We start from the raw sequence: 24,279 nt of genomic DNA on the forward strand, positions 1-24,279 counted from the left end.
GCAGCGAAATGTTACTCCAAACTAACTACGGTCGGACTGTTGACTTTTGTACGCTCAGAAAAACCTTGCGTACACTTTAGAAATTAGGCGTAGGTAGCCTGAGATGGGGGGGGGCAAGGGAAGTTAGAGGAAAGTTAGGGGATTTTCAAAGCATTAAACACTTCATTTTTACCAATAAAGAGCCATCATCAATAATAAATGATAAATAAATCAATAAATAAAAAATTTAATTTTCCTACCTCACCATTGGAGCAGCGGCAGCAGGCACTGAGCTGCGATCTTTTGGCTGCACGGCCAGGGGATAGGGGCGGCCTGAAAAACAGCAGGAGGGAGGGGCAGACAGCCAGACAGCAAGCCAGCACGCACCTTTTAAAGTTTTACTTCAAGTATGGGTGCTACATTATTAAAGCCACGGATTATGCAATGGTTCTCCATCAATTCGCTACATAGGAGAGAATTGATTAGAGCTCACCGCACCAGGAACGTCATAGCCCGTAGGCTGATGGGCAGGAGGCCTTACTCACCTCGGCAATATCGAGTCAGGCGTTTGTATCTGGACATGAGTGAGGCTGATTGTGTCAAAAGGCTGCGTATCCGCAGAGAAGTTGTCGTTGAGATCTGTGATATGCTGAGATTTACAGCCGAGAAGCAGAACGCCGACTGCCTTGTCTGTTGGTGAAGGTTACAGCTGCACTTTCTTTCTATACCTCGGGATCGTTTCAAGCTACAACTGGAGATGTGTGTGCCATTTCTCAATGTGCAATACATGCCTGCGTTCACCAGGTCACAGCTGCACTGTATGCGTGGAGGAATGACTTCATAAAGTTCCCAATGACCGGCCAAGCAATGCATGACAGGGCTCTGGGGTTCTCAAAGATTGCTGGCTTCCCAAAGGTACAGGGCTGCGTTGATTGTACCCACATCGCCTTGCGAGCACCTGCGGAGGAGGCCGAGCAGGTCAGGAATAGAAAAGGTTTCCACTCCATTAATGTGCAGCTCATGTGTGACAACATGCAGCGCATCATGTCAGTCGATGCAAGATACCCCGGCAGCACCCATGATGTGTTCATCCTACGCGACAGCGTTATATCTGACATTTTTGAGGAGCAGCCAGAAGGGCAGAGCTGGCTACTGGGAGACAAAGAGTACAGCCTCGCCACTTGGCTCAAGACACCCCTATGCGTAACACAGACGGAAGCTGACCATCAATACAACATGGCGCACATTGTGACACGCAGCATCATAGAGAGGATCACTGACATCTTGAAACAGCGTTTCCGATGCCTGGACCATTCTGGAGGCCACTTGCAATACTCCCCTGATATTGTCGGTCACTTCACTGTTGTGTGCTGCATAACGTAGCAATCATGAGGCAGCAGGAGCTGATAGTGGAAGAAGAAGACCCACGTGGAGGTGAGAGTGCCTGATGATAGTAATTTGGAAGAGCAGGATGAGGATGATGACAACGATCAGAAAACCATGCAAGTGTCTGATGCCGGAGCACGATGTCGGAGGAGGGCGGTCTATCGTGTTCCTTTAGCGATTGCTAGAGCCCTGCGCCAGCAGTTCATCCATGAACGCTTCAATTACTGATGCCCGAGGGCTCAGCGACAACTGTTCCACATAGACATGTTTATTTTTTGCAGTTGTTCCTATGTTGTGTTGTGTTAATAGAACATGATTCAGTTTTAATGTAAATATATTTTATTGAAAAGTTCACAATGTACTGCACGTTAGTGTAATAAAATAATTATATCAAACTTTACTTTAATATGACTCTTTAAGATCACTTATAAACTTGTAAAGTTACAAAAGTTACAAAACAATTTCAAAGTGAAAAATCTTACACTCTAAGATCACTTTTTAGGTGTGAAATTAAATAACTTACAAAATGTGAGAATGTTTATGCTCTAAGATCACTTAAAAACCCTAAGATCACTTATAAGTTGTAAAGTTACAAAACTTACAAAACAATTTTAATTTGAAAAAAGTTACTACAGTAACATCAAAAACAAGAACAGCAGCAGCAAAGAAAGGCTGCAACCATCTCTCATCCACATCTCGGTGAATGTTCACTTCATGGGAGTGTAATTGGATTGGCCGGCTGTGTGCCCTAATTGCAGCAGCTACCTCCATGAGGGCCTGTGCCGTCACTTGCATGCCCTCCCTGACAGCCTGTGCCGTCGCTTGCACACCCTCTGACATTCCCTTCCTCATTTCCCATGTCATTACTGCTATTTCCCCCCGACAGTCCTGTCACCTCATCACCCACCGCACTGACGCTGCCCACGAGTGATCGGGTAAGGTCATTGGTCTCCATACCCAATGCCACAACCTGACCCACATCTGTTGCACGCTGCATCTCAGGAGAGCGTGTTTCGATTCTCGTTCTCCTCGGCCTGGGTCTGCCTCGTGGCACCACTCCAGTGGGAGGCGCAGGCTGGGACGGTGGGGCCCTGGGTATACCAAGCGGCACCCCTCCAGTGGGAGGCGCACTCTGGGATGGTGGGGCACTGGCTGTTCCAAGTGGCACCCCTCCAGTGGGAGCTGCACTCTGGGACGGTGGGGCACTGGGTGTAAAATGCTGCATTACACCACCACCACCAGCACCACTGGGACCCACAATGTCGGAATCTGTGAAACCATGGAATGTTGGGCCAGAATCTATGCAAGTGTTTGAAAAACTGATGTCCGTTAATGTGGACTGATACATATTAAGTTCAAAAGTCTCCCCTGAAGACATTTCAGTCAACCCCTGCACCCACCCTTGGTCTGGGTCGTCCGCATCTGGTTCTTCTTCTGTATCTTCAGGATCTTCAGGATTGGCATAATCTTCTGCAAAATATAACAGAAGTCAAATGGTTAGCAGCACAGGAGGGGGCAGGATGGGTGGCATGAGTAGTCTCACACATAGCAGGCCAGGCAGCAGGTTGATTTGAAGGGCCACGATGCATTTTCAGGACTTGCCCTCTCCCTCGCGTGTGGGCCCAGCTTGTGCAGTACTGATTGTTTTTCTCCAGGTACGACTCATCAAAGCAGCGACTCTCTGTTCCAAGGGTGTCAGTGGATGCAGATTTGGCATGCCTCCTCCTGTTCAAGTTCTTTCCCTTTTGTTGTGGGCCAATTTCTTCTGCAAAGATTAAAAAGATTAACTTTTTACAGAGTGCGTCTTTCTGCAGGGTGGGACATATGCAGGGTCACATTTACAATTGAGATTCCATTGAAAAATGAAAATATTACTTACACTAACTACTTGACCAAGGTCGTGCCATTTCTTTTTACACTGGCTTCCAGATCTCCTGGTATGCACCACTGCGCAGTAATCTTCTGCAACTAGGTTCCAGCATTTCTTCATTTCTTTGGGTGCTACTTTTATGCGACCTCTGTTGCTGGTATCCAGCTCCTGCCATCTCTGCTCAATCACATTAAGCTAGTGTCTCCACTTCCTCATGCAAGAAATTCTTCGTTCTTGGTGGACATTGTTCCATTGATGTATTGAAATGACACTCAGTGATTTTTCAAAACACACAGTTCTTACTTTGCATGCACCTATGCAGCACTCCTTCTGGAAGTTTAGCAGTAATAGCACTGATTCCAGCAGCTGGTTTCTTCCACAGTACTGCTAACAGCACTTCTTCAGGCACAAAAAATCATTCAGAAGGCTTTGCACAGCTCCACACACCCAAGAATCTATTTTATGCATGTCCCTTTAAAGATAGCCGATTGCCAATGTTTGTGTGCCATTGCGCATGCACGCACGCTCCAACGCGCATGCGCAACGCTGCTGGCACTCAAACTGACGCTGGGCCCTAGCCCTGTCCCCCTGCCGGCAGTGTTTTCACAGAACGATGTTTTCTCCATCCCCAGCAGTTCCTGCTGCGCCGCGCTGAGCTAGAAACGGGCCTACAGATAATGGAGAATCGCGAGGTAAGTTTTAGGCACTTTTTCTGTTCTTAAAAATAAGCGGACCTCTCGGAGGTGCGCGTTCTGCCTAATAGTTAAATAGGGCCCAAGTTTTGGCTAAGTCAATAGAGAGATGTAAAATGGGCTGCTGATTCGCTATCACCTGTTTTACACTGTCGCTTAAAGTAAAAATTACCCTTCGTCACTTTTGTTTTCCTTTCTGCTTCCTTACCTTGCAGTTTCCTTCCCCACCATATTGGTTTAAACCCTTCCCAAAAGCACTAGTTACTCTCCAAGGGAGAGCATTGGTCCAAGCCTTATTCATGTGAAGCCCATCCATTCTGTACAAACCATTCATGCTCTGGATATGACTCCAATGTTCCAGGAATCTCAACCCTCCCATCCTATGCCATCATTTCAATCACACATTTAATTCTCTTATCTATTCCTGGAAGTAATTCTGAGATTACTAGCCTCGAGATCCTGCTTCTTATTTTATTTTGTTTGCAGAGTCTCAATTCTTTTTTTTCCTATGTCACTGGTTCCAACATAAATCACACTTGTTCCCCTTCCCTTTCCAAAACCTTGTGCACCTGTTCAGTAATGTCCTTTATCCTGGTACGTCTACTTATTATAAATAGAACGTTTCATTATTATATAAAGAAAAATTCCAAGCCTTGAAACTTATTGAAGAAATAGCTGTAAAGGGCTAGCATTGTAACTGCTTTTGTTCTGATCGTGATTAGACAGCAACAAAGTAATCATGTCGAATACCTGAGTTTTAGTTGCTCATTCGCTGTGACCAGCTCCTCCCATTGTAGTATTTTCTGATTAATTTCTTGGCTTACATTCGTTTTGACCTGGACTGGCACATATTTTGTTTCTTTCTTAAACCTTAGGTCTTTGAGTTTCTTTTCCAGTTTCTTCAGGTGTTTACATAGATCCTCCACATTTAAAGACTCTTGCAATGCCAGGCCTATTATAGAAACAGAACAAAAATGCAACAGATTCCAAGTACTATATTGCACCTTAAAAGTCCTGCTGCTGCTTTTTGTTTGCGTGAGAAGTCCTGCTTACAGAATGCAAGGGTCATAATTATTCCATCAGTGGTAGGAATGGCCCTGACAGATGAGCGGCCTAGTCTGTACTAATATTTGTCAGCAAATGCTGACATGCTGGCAAGGTCCCAAATGCCGTTAGCGCAAGATACAAACATTTGGCATCTATGCACTTCTAAACTGTTGCTTTTTAACAATAAAAATAAGATAGTTTACGTTAGACAGCAGGAAACAGTAATAGTTTCCCAATTCTGTACTCACAGGGAGCACAGGCTACAATCAGGGCAGAAGGCTTACGTCTGATCCTCCGTATCCAGAATTTCTCATGCTAGGCTGTGCTGCTATGGGGAAACAATAAGCAAAGGCTCCTCACCAAGTGGAATAGAAAATTAGCGGGATAATCACTCTTGTACGTCTCCCAGCAGCCATCCCCAGTCACTTGTAGGGGCTTGGAAGCAGATTGCATTCTTGGTTAGGGTTGGGAAAGGTAAGGAGATTCAAACAAGGGTAATGGAATAATATACTTTAAAAGGGGATTCAATAGTCAACAAAAATTAAATTTTTTTTTAAAAAAGCTTGGCACTTATCCAATATTAAGCAATTGATTAAAATATAAAATACAATGATATCTCAAAATTCTGACAAATTTCAGACCTGGTATAAGTTTAACATGGAAGATTTCTTCTTGTGGCGGCAAAGTCGCTTCTGTTAGCTCTTCTTCCACATTTCTTGAATGTTTTACTATCTGCAGGTGAGCTTCTAATTCAGCTGTATTTTGTTTAATGAGTTCAATTCTGTTAAAAGAATATTCATTATCGAATAAACCAAAAGTTATTTGCAAACCAATGAAAAGTCTTTTGTATGAGGATTGAGTTAAGAATATTTAACTTATATTTTATTCCCACTCAGTTTTATTTCTCACCAACCCCACATGACCACCATTGTTCTTCAGGTGATTTGCTCTCATGTCCCACCAATGTTACTCTTCAGCAAGGAGGTAGGCAACAGTGACACAGAAAGTTGCCGCTCTAATTATTCCATCATTTCCACATTTGTTGCCCAGCTAATTGCCCAAAGAATCACAGAGGAAAGTTAAGAGTAGATTTTGCTATCAAAGATCCAAAATGCATACAATATGCAGTCCAAAATGCATACAATCTGATGTGGACAAGTGTAATTATTCATGGTTGTAGCAGCTTTGGCCTTGTGCATGGAAATAATCAAATGGGCTCACTAGAAAATTGCACATTTGACAAAATTTAACAGGATGCAGAAACTTAAAAATAAGTAGCCACATGGGAAGGGGATTCTTAGAGCCTATGGAAAGATATTTCAACCCATTGGCTGAAGGGGAGAGGGAAAATATCTGACAGGCAAAATTGTGAAAGGAAACTGTAATGTATGTATCTGTGAGTGTGTTCCCAGGTTTTTAGAGTTGTTACATTGTGAGTGGCTTAGCCAGTCATGTGATGTTCACAAGACTCAATAAAACCCCAGTCAGTTGAGTCGCGGTCATCCACAATGAGGTATGCAGTTGAGCCGAGTTGATGAACTGGTAATGTGTAGTGTGATTGTTAAACCTTTGTAAATAAACCAACTAGTTCTTAATAGTAATGTGTTGCTAGCAATGCTTAAGCAAAGAACCCATGAACCCAATACAAAGGCACAGAATAAGCAGGCAAATGAAAAAAGCTGCATAGCACCCACCCCCCATTTGTTGGGTGTTGAAATGGAGATGGTGCTATATGAGGTGATGACGATGACAGTGGCCTTCTTTGCCACTCCAGGGCACCCTCCCCAAAGGAAAGCATTGCAAGCTGCTGCAAAGGAGGTGAAGGCAGATTAGGGGCCTATGACTGTTACTGTAACTGACCGTGCAGCTCTAACTTTATGTTAGTTGCAGGTGTCCATAAGAAAATGGTAGAATTCTACATCGGGTTCTCTGTTAACTGGAACTTGAAGTTAGTTCCCCATGGTCATTATCAATACATATACTGGGCCTGCAGTTATATTTGGTAGCATCATGGCAGATGGGTCCAATCAGACTTAGTTTTTTGTTGACCTCCTTGGCATGCCGGCCTGATCTGAAACTACAATATGCATGAAACACTGTAATTAGAATGCTTTCAAAGTTAATAAGATTGATCAGGTCTTCGCACACTCCATTTGTACAGTTAGGTCTGGTGTCACAACCTTCCTTGGTAATTATGTCCTCCACAAGCACAATCCTTTGAAATATAAAAACAGATAGCAAGAGTTTCTATAGATATATAAAAAGGAAAAGAGTGACTAGAGTAAATATTGGTCCCTTGGAAGTTGAGACAGGGGAATTAGTAATGGGGAACATGGAGATGGTAGAAACTCTGAACAAATATTTTGCATCAGTCTTTACGGTAGAGGACACTAATAATATTCCAGCAGTGGATAGTCAAGGGGCTATAGGGGGGGGAGGAATTTAACACAATCGCAATCACTAAAGAGGTGATACTCAGTAAGATAATGGGTCGAAAGGCGGATAAATCCCCTGGACCTGATGGCTTGCATCCTAGGGTCTTAAGAGAAGTAGCGGCAGGGTTAGTGGATGCATTGGTTGTAATTTACCAAAATTCCCTGGATTCTGTGGCGCTCCCAGCAGATTGGAAAACTGCAAATGTAATGCCCCTATTTAAAAAAGGAGGCAGACAAAAAGCAGGAAACTATAGACCAGTTAGCCTAACATCTGTGATTGGGAAGATGTTGGAGTCTATTATTAAAAAAGCAGTAGCAGGACATTTGGGCAAAATTCAGTCAGGCAGAGTCAGCATGGATTTATGAAGGGGAAGTCATGCTTGACAAATTTGCTAGAATTCTTTGAGGATGTAACGAACAGGGTGGATAAAGGGGAACCAGTGGATGTAGTGTATTTGGACTTCCAGAAGGCATTTGACAAGGTACCACATAAAAAGTTACTGCACAAGATAAAAGATCATGGGGTTAGAGGTAATATATTAGCATGGAGAGAGGATTGGCTAAGGAACAGAAAATAGAGAGTAGGGATAAATGGTTCATTCTCGGGTTGGCAATCAGTAACCAGTGGGGTGCCACAGGGATCAGTGCTGGGACCCCAACTATTTACAATCTATATTAAGAACTTGGAGGAAGGGACTGAGTGTAATGTAGCCAAGTTTGCCGATGATACAAAGATGGGAGGAAAAGCAATGTGTGAGGAGGACACACAAAATCTGCAAAAGGACATAAAGATGAAGTATAATGTTGGAAAGTGTGAGGTCATGCACTTTGGCAGAAAAAATAAAAGAGCAAGTTATTATTTAAATGGAGAAAAATTACAAAGTGCTGCAGTACAGCAGGACCTGGGGGTACTTGTGCATGAAACACAAAAGGTTAGTATGCAGGTACAGCAAGTGACCAGGAAGGCCAATGGAATCTTGGCCTTTATTGCAAAGGGGATGGAGCATAAAAGCAGGGAAGTCTTGCTACAGTTGTACAGCTTTGGTGAGGCCACACCTGGAATACTGCGTACCGTTCTGGTTCCATATTTACGAAAGGATATACTTGCTTTGGAGGCAGTTCAGAGAAGATTCACAAGGTTGATTCCAGAGATGAGGGGGTTGACTTATGAGGAAAGGTTGAGTAGGTTGGGCCTCTACTCATTGGAATTCAGAAGAATGAGAGGTGATCTTTTCGAAACATATAAGATTATGAGGGGGCTTGACAAGGTGGATGCAGAAAGGAAGTTTCCACTGATAGGGGAGACTAGAACTAGAGGGCATAATCTTAGAATAAGGGGCTACCCATTTAAAACTGAGATGAGGAGTAATTTCTTCTCTCAGAGGGTTGTGGATCTGTGGAATTCGCTGCCTCAGAAAGCTCTGGAAGCTGGGACATTGAATAAATTTAAGACAGAAATAGACAGTTTCTTGAACGATAAGGGAATAACAGGCAGGGAAGTGGACCTGAGTCCATGATCAGATCAGCCATGATTGTATTAAATGGCGGAGCAGGCTCGAGGGGCAGTATGGCCTTCTCCTGCTCCTATTTCTTATGTTCTTAAAATGATATGTACATCTCTGCCCTGCAGATGCTGATTTGAGTGCTCCAATATTATCTTCCTTAGTCCTTTTCTTCTTCCCACAAAAAACGCAAATACAGGTAGATACCCATGGGAAACCCAATGGCGTACTATTGTTACCTTTGACAAAAAGATGACTATGCCACAAAATGTCTCCGTTTCATCTAAATGGGACAACAAAAATAGGTTGAGAAATGCTCATAGTAATCATCAGGCAGATCTCTTGAAATCTACTACTTTTTCTGCGCCTAGCAACCCTGGACATCCACTTTCAATATGCAGAACCATGAATTAGTGTTGGCTGGGCAGGAATGTTGAAAGATTAAGGCTGGAATTTTTCTTACCTCGGTGGGTCAGGTGCAGCCAGAGTCCGTGGCGGGTCATGACCTCGCTGCTGGCTTCAGTCTGCTGTAGAAAATTAACTTTCCTTAATGGGGCCTATTAAACCTGCCCAGTGAGCTACCCGGCCCAATGAGATGGTGCGGGTCTGGTGACATCACTCATGACGCATTTTAAGCCGGGATCCTTAAAGGGACTCTGACTACATTACATTTTAAGTTTAATCTAACATGGTGGATTTTGAATCTTTACTGTACAATAATATAATAAAAGTTATAGATGAGTGACAAAGAAATATTTAAATATAATAATTAAGTAATATGATGCCATCTACAAATACGATCAACATAATTAAGAAAGTATATTAATTGGGAAGCTATTGGTGCTTTAGTCATAAAGCTGATGGACTGGATTTTGAGCTTTTTGGATCGCGGTGGGGCGTTAAAGTTAGCGCCTGAAAATAGTTTGCGCCTTCGACTGCAAGTTTTGACGAAAATGTAAGTTGGAGGAACGTTGGCATTAAGTCGGGCGTTGCACAACAGACTTTGTGCGCCCGAGGCGAAACTTGCAGTGTTAAAGGAGGCAGCTATTTTGTGCATACGCAGTGAAAAAAAAAATTTCCTGGCACAAATGCTAATGCAGGGTATAGCAGCTTACTGCGCGCATGCGCAAAAAAACGCCCCACTCGAGCCACTTCTGCAGAGATGGTAGAACAGGAAGGAAGGCAGCGTGCCAGGCGCTTCTCTAATGAGATGAGTGAGGCCTTGGTCCACACAGTGGAGAGGAGGTAGTCCTCATTCTATCTTGCTGGGGGAGCCAGACCACTTCCACCTGTATTTAAAGAGTCTGTGGAGGGAGATAACACAGGAGGTCTCCGCTGCAGACACTGTGCCCAGAACTGGAACAGAATGTCGAAAAAAGTTCAACGACCTTACCAGAATCATCAGGGTGCGTACCATTCACACTTATCTATGCCTTCTGGTGTGAGGTAATGAATCTCACACACTATGTGAAGTTTTTCATCCCATCCATATGGTCCCTCTTAAAGTCTTGGGGGCCAAAATTGCCCCCCGCTAGAAACAGGGAGCACAGACCCCGTTTCTGTTGTTTTCACCGCTGTGGTGGATGAGGTGGCCTCGAGTGAAATTCCGCTCTTTGGCTTTTTTTTCCCCAGCGGACCGGAAGTCGCTCATAATGGGGACGGAAGTGCGGTGGTGAGCACACTTGAGAGGCGGAAGTTGGGGGGGGGGGGGGTGCAGAGTGTCCACCGCTGTCAGTCATCACGGCGCTGCGTCACCACGGATCACCCCTGCACTTAAAGGGGAGATCAGTACGATTTTTTAAGTTCGGTCCTGTTATGTATTTAACCCCATGCAACCTGTATTACACTACCACCAGAGGGCCTACCTGTTGGGAGTCCCAAGGGATCCCAGCATCCCTTGGAAGCACGGTATATAAGCAGGCCACCCACGAGGTACCTGCACTCTGGAGTCTCATTAAAGGAGCTAAGGTCGCACTTGCTTATTGCTCACAGTACTCAGCTTCATCGTTTATTATGAGCTTATCAATTGGCGACGAGGTAACAAATAACCGCGCGAAAATGCAAAGAACAGTTGGTATCCTGGAGAAGTTCTCAGAAGGGGACGATTGGGAGGCCTTTGTGGAGCGACTCGGGCCAATACTTTGTGGCCAACGAGCTGGAAGGGGACGAGAACACTGCCAAACGAAGGGCGATCCTCCAAACTGTCTATGGGGCAACAACCTATGGCCTCATGAAGAATCTCCTAGCTCTGGCAAAACCAACAGCTAAATCCTACAAAGAATTGTGTACGCTGGTCCGGGAGCACCTAAATCCTAAGGAAAGCGTCTTGATGGCGAGATATCGGTTCTACACGTGTCAACGGTCGGAGGACCAGGAAGTGACGAGCTATGTCGCCGAACTAAGGCGCCTTGCAGGACATTGTGAATTTGAGGGATTCCTAGAACAAATGCTTAGAGACTTTTTTTTGTACTGGGCATTGGCCATGAGGCAATCCTTTGCAAACTGTTAACTGTTGAAACTCCAAATCTAAGTAATGCCATAACAATAGCTCAGGCATTTATGTTCACCAGCGACAACACTAAACAGATTTTGCAGAGCAAAGAAGTTTCGGCCAGTACTGTGAACAAAGTTACGTCGTTTTCGAGCAGGAATATACATGGTAGAATGTACACGCCAGCTGCTGCTGCCTGACCTCAGATGACCCAGAGTCCGCCATCAATCGTTAATGCGAGGCAGTTAACACCTTGTTGGCACTTTGGAGGTGATCATCGGCCCCATCAATGCCGCTTCAAGCACTATGCGTGCAACGGTTGCATAACAATGGGACACTTCCAGCGAATGTGCAGGCGAGCTGCAAACGCTGCAAACCACCACGTTGGAGAGGAAGATCGATCCACTATGCATCAGACTGAATCGAAGACTTGAACCGAGGAGGCAGAAGTGTACGGGGTACACACATTCACCACGAAATGTCCACCAATATTGTTGAAAGTTGAACTGAACGGAATTCCAGTATCGATGGAACTGGACACAGGTGCGAGTCAGTCCATAATAAGTAAAAAGGCCTTCGACAGACTGTGGTGCAACAAGGCACACATGCCCAAGCTCAGCCCCATTCACACCAAACTAAGGACTTACACCAAGAAACTAATCCCTGTAATTGGCAGTGCAGAAGTCAAAGTCTCCTATGATGGAGCAGTACACGAACTCCCACTGTGGATTGTGCCAGGGGATGGCCCCACATTGTTTGCCAGAAACTGGCTGGGAAAAATCCGCTGGAACTGGGGTGACATCCAAGCGCTCTCGTCCGTCGATGACGCCTCATGTGCTCAGGTTCTGAACAAGTTTCCATCATTGTTTGAGCCAGGCGTTGGAAGCTTCTCGGGGGCAAAAGTGCAGATCCATTTGGTTCCCGGTACGCGACCCATCCACCACAAGGCACGGGTGGTACCATATATGATGCGTCAGAAAATGGAAATTGAGCTGGACAGGCTGCGGCGAGAAGGCATCATCGTGCAGGTGGACTTCAACGAATGGGCTAGTCCGATTGTCCCGGTACTTAAAGAGGACGGCACGGTCAGAATTTGTGGGGACTATAAAGTAACGATTAACCATTTTTCGTTACAGTACCCGCTACCCAAGGCAGACGACCTATTTATGACCCTAGCTGGAGGGAAGACATTCACCAAGCTGGACCTGACCTCGGCCTACATGACGTAGGAGCTGGAGGAGTCTTCGAAAGGCCTCACCTGCATCAATACGCACAAAGGTCTGTTCATCTATAACGGATGCCCGTTTGGGATTTGGTCGGCCGCGGCAATCTTCCAACGGAACATGGAGAGCCTATTAAAGTCGGTTCCTCGCACCGTGGTTTTCCAGGACGACATACTGGTTACAGGTCAGGACACCATCGAACACTTGCAGAACCTGGAAGAGGTTCTTAGTCAGTAGGATCGTGTGGGGCTCAGGTTGAAATGCTCGAAGTGTGCTTTCCTGGCGCAGGAAGTCGCGTTCTTGGGAAGAAGAATCACAGCAGATGGCAACAGACCCACCGACGCCAAGACGGAGGCCATCAAGAACGTGCCGAGACCACAGAACGTGACAGAGCTACGGTAGTTCCTGGGACTCCTTAACTATTTCGGTAATTTCCTACCTGGGTTAAGCACCCTGCTAGAACCCCTACATGTGCTTCTGGGCAAGGGAGACGACTGGGTATGGGGGAATTCACAAGAGGCTGCCTTTAAGAAAGCTAGAAATCTGTTGTGTTCAAACAAACTGCTTGTCCTGTATAACCCTTGTAAAGATTAGTGCTGGCTTGCGATGCGCCGTCATACAGGGTCGAGTGTGTGTTACAACAGGCTAACGAATCGGGTATTTTGCAACCGGTTGCTTATGCGTCCAGGAGTTTGTCCAAGGCCGAAAGGGCCTACAACATGATTGAAAAAGAAGCTCTGACGTGCGTTTATGGGGGGAAAAAAATGCACCAGTACTTATTTGGCCTCAAGTTTGAGCTTGAAACTGACCACAAGCCGCTCATATCGCTGTTCTCAGAGAGCAAAGGGATTAACATCAATGCCTCTGCCCGCATCCAAAGCTGGGCACTCACGCTGTCGGCATACAACTATGTAATCCGCAACAGACCAGGCACAGAGAACTGCGCAGATGCTCTCAGTCAGCTGCCATTGCCCACCACCGGGGTGGAAATGGCACAGCCAGTGGACTTGCTCATGGTAATAGATGCATTCGAGAACGAAAAGTCCCACGTCATGGCCCGCCAGATCAGGACCTGGACCAGCCAGGATCCTTTACTGTCCTTGGTAAAAAACTGTGTCCTCCATGGGAGCTGGTCCAGCGCCCAGCGGATATGCAGGAGGCAATTAAGCCGTTCCACTGGCGCAAAGACGAAATGTCCTTGCAGGCGGACTGTCTGTTGTGGGGCAATCACGTGGTCTTGCCCAAGAAAGTCAGAGATACACTCATTTGTGAACTGCACAGCACCCACCCAGGCATTGTAATGATGAAAGCCATAGCCAGATTCCATGTATGGTGGCCCAGCATTGACTCAGATTTAGAGTTATGCATGCGCCAGTGCAACACTTGCTCTCAGCTAAGCAATGCACCCAGTGAGGCACTGCTAAGTTTGAGGTCGTGGCCCTCCAAACTGTGGTCGAGGATCCACGTGGACTATGTGGGCCCATTTCTAGGCAAAATGTTTTTGGTTGTCATGGACGCTTACTCAAAATGGATTGAATGTGCGATAATGTCTGTAACCACGTCCACGGCTACTACTGAAAGCCTACGAGCCATGTTTGCCACGCACCGCCTGCCTGATGTCCTTGTCAGCGTGTTTCAACAGTGCTGAATTCAAGCAATTCATGAGCCGCAATGGGTTCAAGCATGTCACATCTGCCTCGTTCAAGCCAGCATCAACAGCCAGGCAGAACGAGCAGTTCAGACCATCAAGCAAAGCTTGAAACGCATGTCGGAAGGCTCCCTGCAGACCTGACTGTCCCGAGTGCTGCTCAGCTACCGCACCAGACCCCACTCACTCACCAGGGATCCCCCAGCCGAGCTGCTCATGAAAAGGGCACTCAAAACAAGGCTCTCTATTGTCCACCCTAATCTCCATGATCACGTGGAGGGCAGGCGGCATCAACAAAGTGTGTACCATGACCCCACAAATTTGTCACACGATATTGAGATCAATGATCCTGTGTTTGTACTCAATTATGGAAATGGTCCCAAATGGTTCGCTGGCACGGTCACAGCCAAAGAAGGGAATAGGGTGTTTCAGGTCAAATTGGCCAATGGACTAATGTACAGAAAACATTTGGACCAAATCAAATTGCGGTTCACGAACAGTTACGAACAAACCGAAGAAGACACCACCAACTTTGACCCTCCAACACACACACAAGTGGCAACTGATATCATGGTTGACCGTGAAGCCGAACTCACCATCCCCAGCAGCCCGGCAAGGCCAGCTGCCCAGCAGCCCAGTGAAAAACTAATCAACTCACCCACACCCGTGTTTGTACTGAGACGATCGACAAGGGAGCGAAAAGCCCCAGGTCGTCTCACCTTGTAAATAAGTGTACTATTGACTTTACGGGGGAGTGATGTTATGTATTTAACTCCTTGCAACCTGTATTACACTCTCACCAGAGGGCTTACCTGTTGGAGTCCCAAGGGATCCCAGCATTCCTTGGGAGCACGGTATATAAGCAAGCCACCCACGAGGTACCAGCACTCTGGAGTCTCATTAAAGGAGCTAAGGTCACACTTGCTCATTGCACACAGTACTCAGTTTCATCCTTTATTATGAGCTTATCAGGTCCACTGGACCACCAGGAAAGATTTTGGCCGTGCCAGTGGCCTGGCAAGAGAGGGTGGCAGGCTGCCTATTGGCGGCCTGGTCAAAACCGGGAGCATAACTGTCGGCCCGACATGGCAGTCAGCCAACAAAAAAAACATGACGGCAGCGGCAGTGCATCCTCCCTTTTAATGCAACCTTGAAGCTAGAAAGAAGAAACCATTAAACCTTTAATTGGGAAAACGAATCACGATTGTCTTATGTAGTTTAAATTAACAAATTCACAGAGACACAAAGCCCTCTGTGTAAAATGTTTGTTAGATACAAAACCTAATTTGATGAAAGGAGAAAATGGAAAAAGATGTAACTTACTGGATTTGATATTGGCTGTGAAAAAGATATTGGTTTAAATGGAGGGTAATTAACCAATGAAAACCGAACTTTCATTGTGGCCACAGTAAAAGTTCGGTTTTGTTTCAAAGTGTGAATATTGGAAAAGAGATAAAAGACACTCTACGTTGATAATGATTTTAAATTACGAGAAAGTTTCACTGCAGTAAGGAGATTTAAATTTCGGGTTTGAAAACCTTTTTAAAATGGATGCCGTATTCTGATATCGGATATCGGGAGAGGTTTAAAAAAAATTATTACGCAAAGTCACGTAATGACGTCAGGCCGTCTTACAAACCTGCAAAGGAGTTAACCCTTTCCACTGACAGCTGTTTTATTTAGCTCACCAAACAACTTTAGCATCGCTGCATGGAATTTAAAAAATACTGGACATTATTAATTTGGGTTTCTTAATTCGAAGTGAATATTTTCCCACATGCCAGAAGGAAAAAAAAATTGTAATGGTTATAAAGAATTTTTTTTTAAATGTGTAATCTTTAATATGGAAAGAGTGAAATAACATAGAATACATAATAGCACAAGGGAAGAGACAGATGCCTGAGGACAGAAAGGAAGCAATCCTATCAATGCCCAGGCCAAGAAGCATGAAAGGGGTCAGGCAGGTACTAGGGCTATTCAACTACTGCAGAAATTTTATCCCCGAATATGCCGAGATGGCCCAACCTATACAGAACCTGGTCAAAGGGGGAAAACCCTCCCAAGATCAGGAAACGGCATTTGTAAAGTTAAAACAAGCTCTCACAAGTGCTCCAGCCCTGAGAGTACCCGACCAGAATCTATACCCACCACAGTAAAGATCATTACATGGGGACAGGCATAGGCCAGTGGCATAGTAATGTTGGGACACATACCCAGCATACCTTAGTAGAAACTTTTGCCACTAGAAATTGTTCATCAGAAACCGCGGCCAGGATCCTAGCAGAAGAAATAATACCCCAATGGGGAATGCCACTGCAGCTGGACTCAGATCAAGGTACACACTTCACAGGGAAGACATGAATAGAACCCTGAAAGCAGCCCTAGCCAAGGCAATCGAAGAGACTGGAAAGGGATGGGTAGACAGGTTACCCCGAGTACTGATGAAGCTCAGGGCAACCCCTAGTCAGATGACAGGACTAACACCCTTTGAACTAATGAGACTGCCAGAAGTCTTGGTTACAGGAAGCGAGGACGTAAGACCTTATAAAGACAGGATATGGAGGTTTGTGATGGAACTTAGTAAGCAGTTACATGACTTAAAAGCACAGGCTAGAGATCAGCAACTAATCAAGGACTTAAAGAACGACACTAAGGAACAGTAGGTCCAACTACCCCAAATAGGCAGTCAGGTGACGGTGAGGATTAACCCAGAGGTCTAGGCTCACACCAAACGGACCGGACCCCATCAGGTAATAATGGTAAGGGACACGTGCGCCTGCGTAGTTATAAGCCGTATCGGCAAGTGGAAACACTGGACCCAGTTAAAAAAGCATGGTCACTAACTAACCGGTGACGACCGGGAAATACTGTTTTTTTGCAGGACTCTGGTGCTCATGGGAACAACGTGGGGTAGCGCAGCCTCATATCAAGGACAACAGGCTGAGGGACGGCTAGGCCTGTATTACAGGGACTCAGGTGACATTAGTTGTGATAAAGAATCAAAAACACTGATGGTGACAGACAGAGCAACAATAGACGGCAAAAATAACGGGCATAAAACAACGTAATGAGGAAACGAAACAACACTGGGGATGGGCCAGTAATACCGGACCAATAATTAGTGTAAATAAGACCACAATGTGTTTTATAACCAGGTGGTGGGGGACAAAGATACTACACCCAGGGGAAGGGGGTGCAGATTTCACTCAACATCTATGAATGGTGGTGAAGGGTTATCTCCCGAGATAGACCCACCAACACGGCCCCACCCACTACTTTAGCAACAGTGAGCACTGCCAGGGCCCCGACCACCACACCCCCAGCACCACCAACGTGTCCAACTATGAATGCTGGGGCAGAAGGGGGATTGGTAATAAGGCAGACCAAGGATAAGATACACTTCGGGGTAAGTGAGCGAATAATTACTGTATTCCTAAATTTAATAACTTAACCATCCCCAGCTTCTGCGGGTCAAACACCATAAGCCTGTATAGAAACCTGACCCTGCGAGCACTTGAGGCCCTGAATCAAAAACCATTAAGATTAATGTGGAAAGAGGGTCAGGTAAAAAGCGGGACCGGGGAAAAAGAGGGATGCTAGAAATGGTAGGCGCGGGATACACGGCAGGAGTTGCGACGGTAAACACTATAGACCTGCACACGATAGATGATCGAGTCGACACCCTAACACGAACCTTACAGGGATTGTTGGAAAGGGATGAGGATAATGAAAAGGTATAGGCACAACTGGGGAATGGCGCAGAAAAGGAATTATTACAAGTGGCCCACACATTGCAAGACTGCGCCAGAACTATAAATTCAATAAATAGAGCGGAAAGAAACTTGAGTAGAATCATACAGACAGAAATAGTATGCACAAGACACGGAGCTTGGTTACTCAATGGTATACAACATAACCTAGAGCAACTTCAAAATTGAAAGGTGCCAGATTGGATAACACTTGATGTATTTACCAACTGGACCTTGGACAAAAACATGACTCATGCCTGTGAGGTGCAGAGAAACAGTCATGCTTGGGTCCCAAAGGTCAGATGTGGAACCGGACATTATCTATACCACAGTATGATGTGACAAAGGGAGACCAAACAAATCATATAGATATAAGAAATCAAACTTGCGTGCGGTGCCATGACAATCCAGATTGAAGAGAACAACAGTACTAAGAGTCTCAGCATAGATAATTGTTATAAAAGTTATTTTATGTCAAGATCCACTACGAATGATAAAGATGACTGTGGAGATGACCAAGTGGATGGGTGCATCTTGAGTATCACCCCCTAATATGGGACTACGAAACCACCGCTGCTCCACAAGAAAATGGGGAATGGTGTGTGAGCACCAAGGACTGAGATGACGGTCACAAATATCTCATGCGCCATCATGAATACTGATCTGCTTTACCCCACTTGACGAGACACATATAAATGGATACATTATAAACTCTGAACTGAAAGAAGAAACCATCAATGGGACAATGCTAGACACTATCTGAGAAGGGTATGAGAAGGCCATCAGGCTGCAAGGAAAACCGATACTCAAACTGAATGAGGAACAAACTTGACTGAATTGGACACAATGAAAGAGAATATTCGAAGCAACATAGAGAAGATCCCAGGTGGAGGAAAGATAGAAGAAACAGAAGATACCCCAGGCGGGGCAGAATTCGAACACTGAGAAAATGGAATGCTGGACTCAATATGCAAGTGCATCCGTGGATACGGGTAGTGTCACATTACTGGTTGTAGTGCAAGGGAACATACTGGTCATCTTGCTAGTATTAGCCTGCAAAAAGTGTAACCGACGTAAGAGGCAAGCAATAGCCCGAACTATAGTTAAAACATTGAATAACGGGAATATAGACAGTCCAGCAGAAAGGACATATCTAGTATAACCTTGATGGGAAAGCCAACAGGTGGGTCCTGCAGTTCGGGAAGTAGCATTACCCAAGCAAAAGGACAACCCTGGAAGCTCACCCATGAGGAATTAATTGGAAAATGACCTACCTTGGGCATATAGCCAAGGGCCATCAGGAGGGATTGTAAGGGGGTAAAAAGTACACTTGAGTAAGAAGTACAAGGGAATTAGGAGATTCTGAGGAATCGGAAGTTCCCCTGTCTTACGGTATGGATTGTAATATTGACCAATTATGTAAAACTCGCTTAAGTATGTAAAGCACACTTATACACTCGCTTACATTGGGTTAAGGGGGAGGCAGCAATGCCTGATGGTTAATGAACCATCTTAAATAGCCAACACTGCATTGACCCTTAGCACAGAAAATAGAAGATGAGAACACTCATTCAGTACAGAGAACAAGGACACAAATATTTGGGAACATAGATTGTAAACAGCATCTGAATCTGATAGCAAGGTCAACCAACACGTCATGAGAAACTGAGGCAAAGTTGAATACATTCCAGAAGGGTGACATGTGATGGGAGATGGACAGGTGGGGGAGAACCACTCAGGGCCAGTCGGAGCAGTCGGCCAATCGGTGGTTTTGTAGGAGGGTCACACACCTCAGAAAACTGTATAACTGTAATTGTAAAACCTTTGTTCTGAGAAGTGTTCATCGGAACATTTCCCGAGCACGTTCGAATAATCCAACCGGTAAACCGAGGTTTTGTCTGCATGGTTCCGTAGTCGCTATACAATACGGGCAGGTATCGATTCCTTATATCAGGGAGTCCACCTTGAGGAGGAGAAGTCTTTTTTTTACCCCAACAATGATGTTGCGGGTGGCTGCATGGCTATCATTGTAGCGCTGCCCGGCTTCTGTGGTGGGACTGCGAAGGGGGGTCATGAGCCAGGTGGCCAAGCCGTAACCTTTGTCCCCGATCAGCCAGCCCTGCCCTTGTCTTTGTCGCTGAAACATTCGTGACACACTGCTTTCACACACGATGATGTGCGCTCCCTGAATAGCGGGCATTTACTGTGAGGATGTGCTGCATGTGGTCGCAGACCAGCTGTACGTTTAGGGACTGGTATCCCTTTCGGTTTCTGAAAACCTCTGCGTTGTGAATTGATTCCTTGCAAGGCGACATGTGTGCAGTCAATGGCTCCTTGAATCTTGGGGAAGCCTGCAATTCTTCCAAACCATAAAGCCCTCTCATTCTGGTTGTCCCTGATCATTGGGAACTTTATGAAGTCCATTCTGCGTGCATACAGTGCCCTTGCAACCTGGCAAATGCACCAATGTGCAGCGTGCTGAGGGATGCTGCATATGTCTCTTGCTGCTGCTTGGGAAGAAGCTGGAGGCATAGTAGGGCATCACCACAGTCACCTTCACCTCGACGGGCAGCGCAGCCCTGTTGGCGCTGGTAGGCTGTAGGTCTGCTTATAGGAGCTGGCATATCTCTGTAAGCACTTTTTTTCGGAAGCACTGCCTTCTAACGCACAGCACCTCAGAGAGCTGGAGGTATGAATGATGTTCCCTCTAAACCCGTGAGGGTTAAGGCCTCCTCCCTATACGCCTGCGACCTCTTCGAATCCGTGGCCCAACATGGCCAAGATTCCTTCTTCCAGCTTGAAGCTGCCTGCCAATAGCAACCAGCATGATATGCTGGTGATCTAGTATTGCCCCCACTGAAATCGCGCACTGACTTTGTAGGCAAAGTGTCATGGCACATAAAAGTGCCAGTTGCAGTGTTCTGCGCGCAACCGTATCTGTCATGTAAGATTCTCCAGCCTCCGTTTAAATATGCTGGCAATAGCATCTGTTGCACCCTGGGAGCATTTGGTTTTTTCAGGCATTTCCTGGGGCGGGTGTTAAATGAGGTGCTAAGGCCGAAAGTTCCAACCGGGGTGATAGGGCAGCTTTGCACGACGATTGACGTCATCATCATGCTATAAATGAAGGGCGGGGCAGTAAGTTTTTGAGCCAGAGCAAACCAATAGCCGAATCTTCCAGCCGGGTGCTAAAGCCTGGACGCTTGGCATAGCACCGGGGCGCTATCCGAGGCGCAAATGAGCCAAAAATCTAGCTCTATATAAACTTTTGTATCAGTAACTCATACAAATAAAAGATGTGTGTGTCTAGGTAATACATAAAATTAAGCAGATTTTAACAGTAATTGTAAAGAGGTGGATTTACAATCTTATGCATGTTAAGCAGAAGAGCTGCGGAATCCCTGACAAACAGTGTAAGTGGTGCTTAGAATGTGTTTCTGGGATTTCTGCAGCTCTTCCGTTGAAGTTAACAATGTACAAATGGGAGAACCTCTGCAGAAATTCACCCTAAATTCTCAGACTGAAAAATTAAATCGGCATATTTAGGGACTGAAAGCAAATTGAACCAGTGGAATGAGTGATGAGAATGAAATTGTTACGGTTGATGAGTTAATTTAATGAAACTGGACAATTAAAGTATATACTGTGAGAAAAACCCAGATCAGAAACTACCCAAAAGAGTTAAATGGTATATGTAATTTTTATAGTGCAGATCAATTCATTGTAATTAATGTTGAGTTGGAACTGTGGAGAATGGCCAGTGAAAATATATTTCCCTCACCAACCAGGGTAGCACTTACATCCCTTCAGGAATTTCTGAATGAACATTTACCAGTAGCATTTCAAGTAGAACAGAATCTCCACCAATCTTTTAGCTGATGTAATCAACAAGTTTTTATTTTGGTTTGTTTTCCATGCTGTCAAGTAATGTGCTGGATCAATGGCCACGGAACTCACGCCTCAGGTTGACAGGTGTAGTTCCCAAGCTGTGTGAATCCTGGGGCCATGCAGGGAAATGTAAAAAGTAAGTGAAAAAGGCTCTTAAGTGCCTGTCAACTACATGATAATGATGTCAACTGGGTGTGTCCCCCTCCTGCCTGCCTGGTCGGCTCCACGATGACAAACGCGCCTGTGGGAAAGGCGCATGGGAGCAAGATTACAGCGGTTTCCCGGCCCGCTATCAAAAATAACAACTTTCCCACCAACCTGCCACTGCTCTCGCCCGCTAACACCCCGGAAAACTCAGCCATAGGTTTTCATCTAAACTTACGTCAAAATTACTTGTCATGATCCCAGCTAAAGGGCTGGGATCTCACCTAACAGTTCCCTCCAACACTAAACCTGCTGTAGTTTGTGAGATTAGTTGGAGGGTACTTCATTGGCATGAGGCAGACAGGTGCAAGCACCACTTTGGGTGCATTTTCTGCATCTGCAGCCCATGCCTACTAGAAACTCCAGCATCCCCCTGTCTGTCCATGGCTAGCCTGATTACATAGACCACACCTGAACACCAGCACTGGTCCTGTCGGCTCCTGAACAAGATCTGTGATTTTTTATTTTATTTGTAATTCATACTTCTTTGGGGATCCAGGCTATTTGGCTAGCCTGGACCTCACCAGGAAGTCCATCCACATATGGAGGTCAGTACGCCTCAACTCAATCAGTACTACGATGCTGGGTCCTGACTGAGGCTCATGAGTGAGATTTCCAGCTTAGGTGTCCTTGCTCCTGTCCCTGGTGCACCCCATCTGTCACTTACTTTATAAAAGACAGGCAGAGGTTTCACCCCTTACAACACCCTATGGAAACTTCCAGAAATGGCAGAGATCTGGTACAAACAGGTTTCTACTTTTCTTGCAGGTTCCACTGATCTCCTGCCAAAGTTACAGCAGGAGACCGGCAAATCCCCCGTGCAATTTCAGAGCCATGACATATATTCTCTCTCAAAAGTTACATTGCACTCTTTTTGAATACCTATATTTTGAAATTAGTAAAATGTATTACTTAAAATCTTTATAATTATTGCAATTGTCTAAAAAATTAATATTTTAATTTATTCTTTAAATAAGCCTTTTATTGTTGCCCTGACGAACAAGGAAGTGCAGTCAAACACTGCATCATGTTTCTATATAAAGCGATGTCACCATCTACTGTTTGAAACATCAAAACATTGTAAAACACAACAAAGAAGACTGGTAAGTTACTATAGCTGCTACAAGGTCTCCACCAAGGATTCCTTTCCTACTTGTTTTGAAGCTGACTGGCCCTTTTCTTGTAAGCAACGTAAGTAATCGGCTCAGAAGCCATTGATTTCAACATCCTCTGCAGAAACAGAGCATCTGCTTGCCCTTTGTGTAAAATATTGATGCTTTTCTCGTACTCCTGTTTGATAGATGTGAGTATATTTTTGTAGGCTGTTGTATTCTCAATGACCTATGTAAATATAAAATAAAATAAAGAAATATTTTACATACTTCATACAACACTTTCATATATCTTCCATAAATTTCATTTTTAACTCACTGTATATATAGAGTTTCTTTACAAGCAGGGGAGTTATCCCCGGTATCCTGGTCAATATTTATCCCTCAACCAACATCGCTAAAAACAGATTATTTGGTCATTATCACAGTGCTGCTTGTGGGAGCTTGTTGTGTGCAAATTGGCTGCCGCGTTTCCGACATTACAACAGTACTTCAAAAGTACTGCATTGGCTGTAAAGCGCTTTGGGACGTCCGGTGGTCGTGAAAGGTGTTATATAAATGCATGTCTCTCTTTCTTTTTTCTTTCTCTATATATTTTTCTCTACTCACGATGGGGTAATTTCCACTTTGGGTGCACTCGACGACTCCCGGGCAAAATGCACCATAAATTGCGCCCGTTTTGAAAAGTGGTTCCCCCCCTCCCCGGTTTCTGCTCAAATTTATTTGCATATCGCCGAACACAAAATCTGCTGTGAATCAGCGCAATTGGCAATATTTTAAAACAACATTTTAAAGAAAATTTTGCTTTAAAAAAAATTCCTTGATATATTTAAGATTGGTAACTTGCTACAGTTTGATTAATACAGCTGAAAATAGGTTTATCACAAAAAGCAAGCATTTTAAATCACAGTGTCAATCTATCACCTGTGAATAACCTGGTTTTAAATTACTGAAAATGACTATTAAAAAAATATACAAAATTATTTTCTAGTCGATTGGAATGCAGTAGTCAGTTCCTTAGCAAATTTTTTTTAAATTAATTTAAAACCTTTC

General features: G+C 44.9%; 1 protein-coding gene across 3 annotated transcripts in view; it reads right to left on the bottom strand.

Moving 5' to 3' along the window:
- The window catches only part of LOC139273133 (clathrin heavy chain linker domain-containing protein 1-like), a 170,878-nt gene that overhangs the window by 135,713 nt on the left and 10,886 nt on the right, over window positions 1–24,279 (bottom strand). For all 3 annotated transcript variants that reach the window (XM_070889571.1, XM_070889570.1, XM_070889572.1), the window contains exons 2-4: window positions 23,268–23,455; window positions 5,616–5,755; window positions 4,678–4,879 (exon numbers count right to left, since the gene is read on the bottom strand). In XM_070889571.1, the coding sequence (XP_070745672.1) occupies window positions 4,678–4,879; window positions 5,616–5,755; window positions 23,268–23,455 (530 nt within the window). The remainder of the gene's footprint in view (window positions 1–4,677; window positions 4,880–5,615; window positions 5,756–23,267; window positions 23,456–24,279) is intronic.

Source organism: Pristiophorus japonicus, chromosome 9 (genome assembly GCF_044704955.1).
Source record: "Pristiophorus japonicus isolate sPriJap1 chromosome 9, sPriJap1.hap1, whole genome shotgun sequence".
In the NCBI taxonomy this organism is placed as follows: Eukaryota; Metazoa; Chordata; class Chondrichthyes; family Pristiophoridae; genus Pristiophorus; species Pristiophorus japonicus.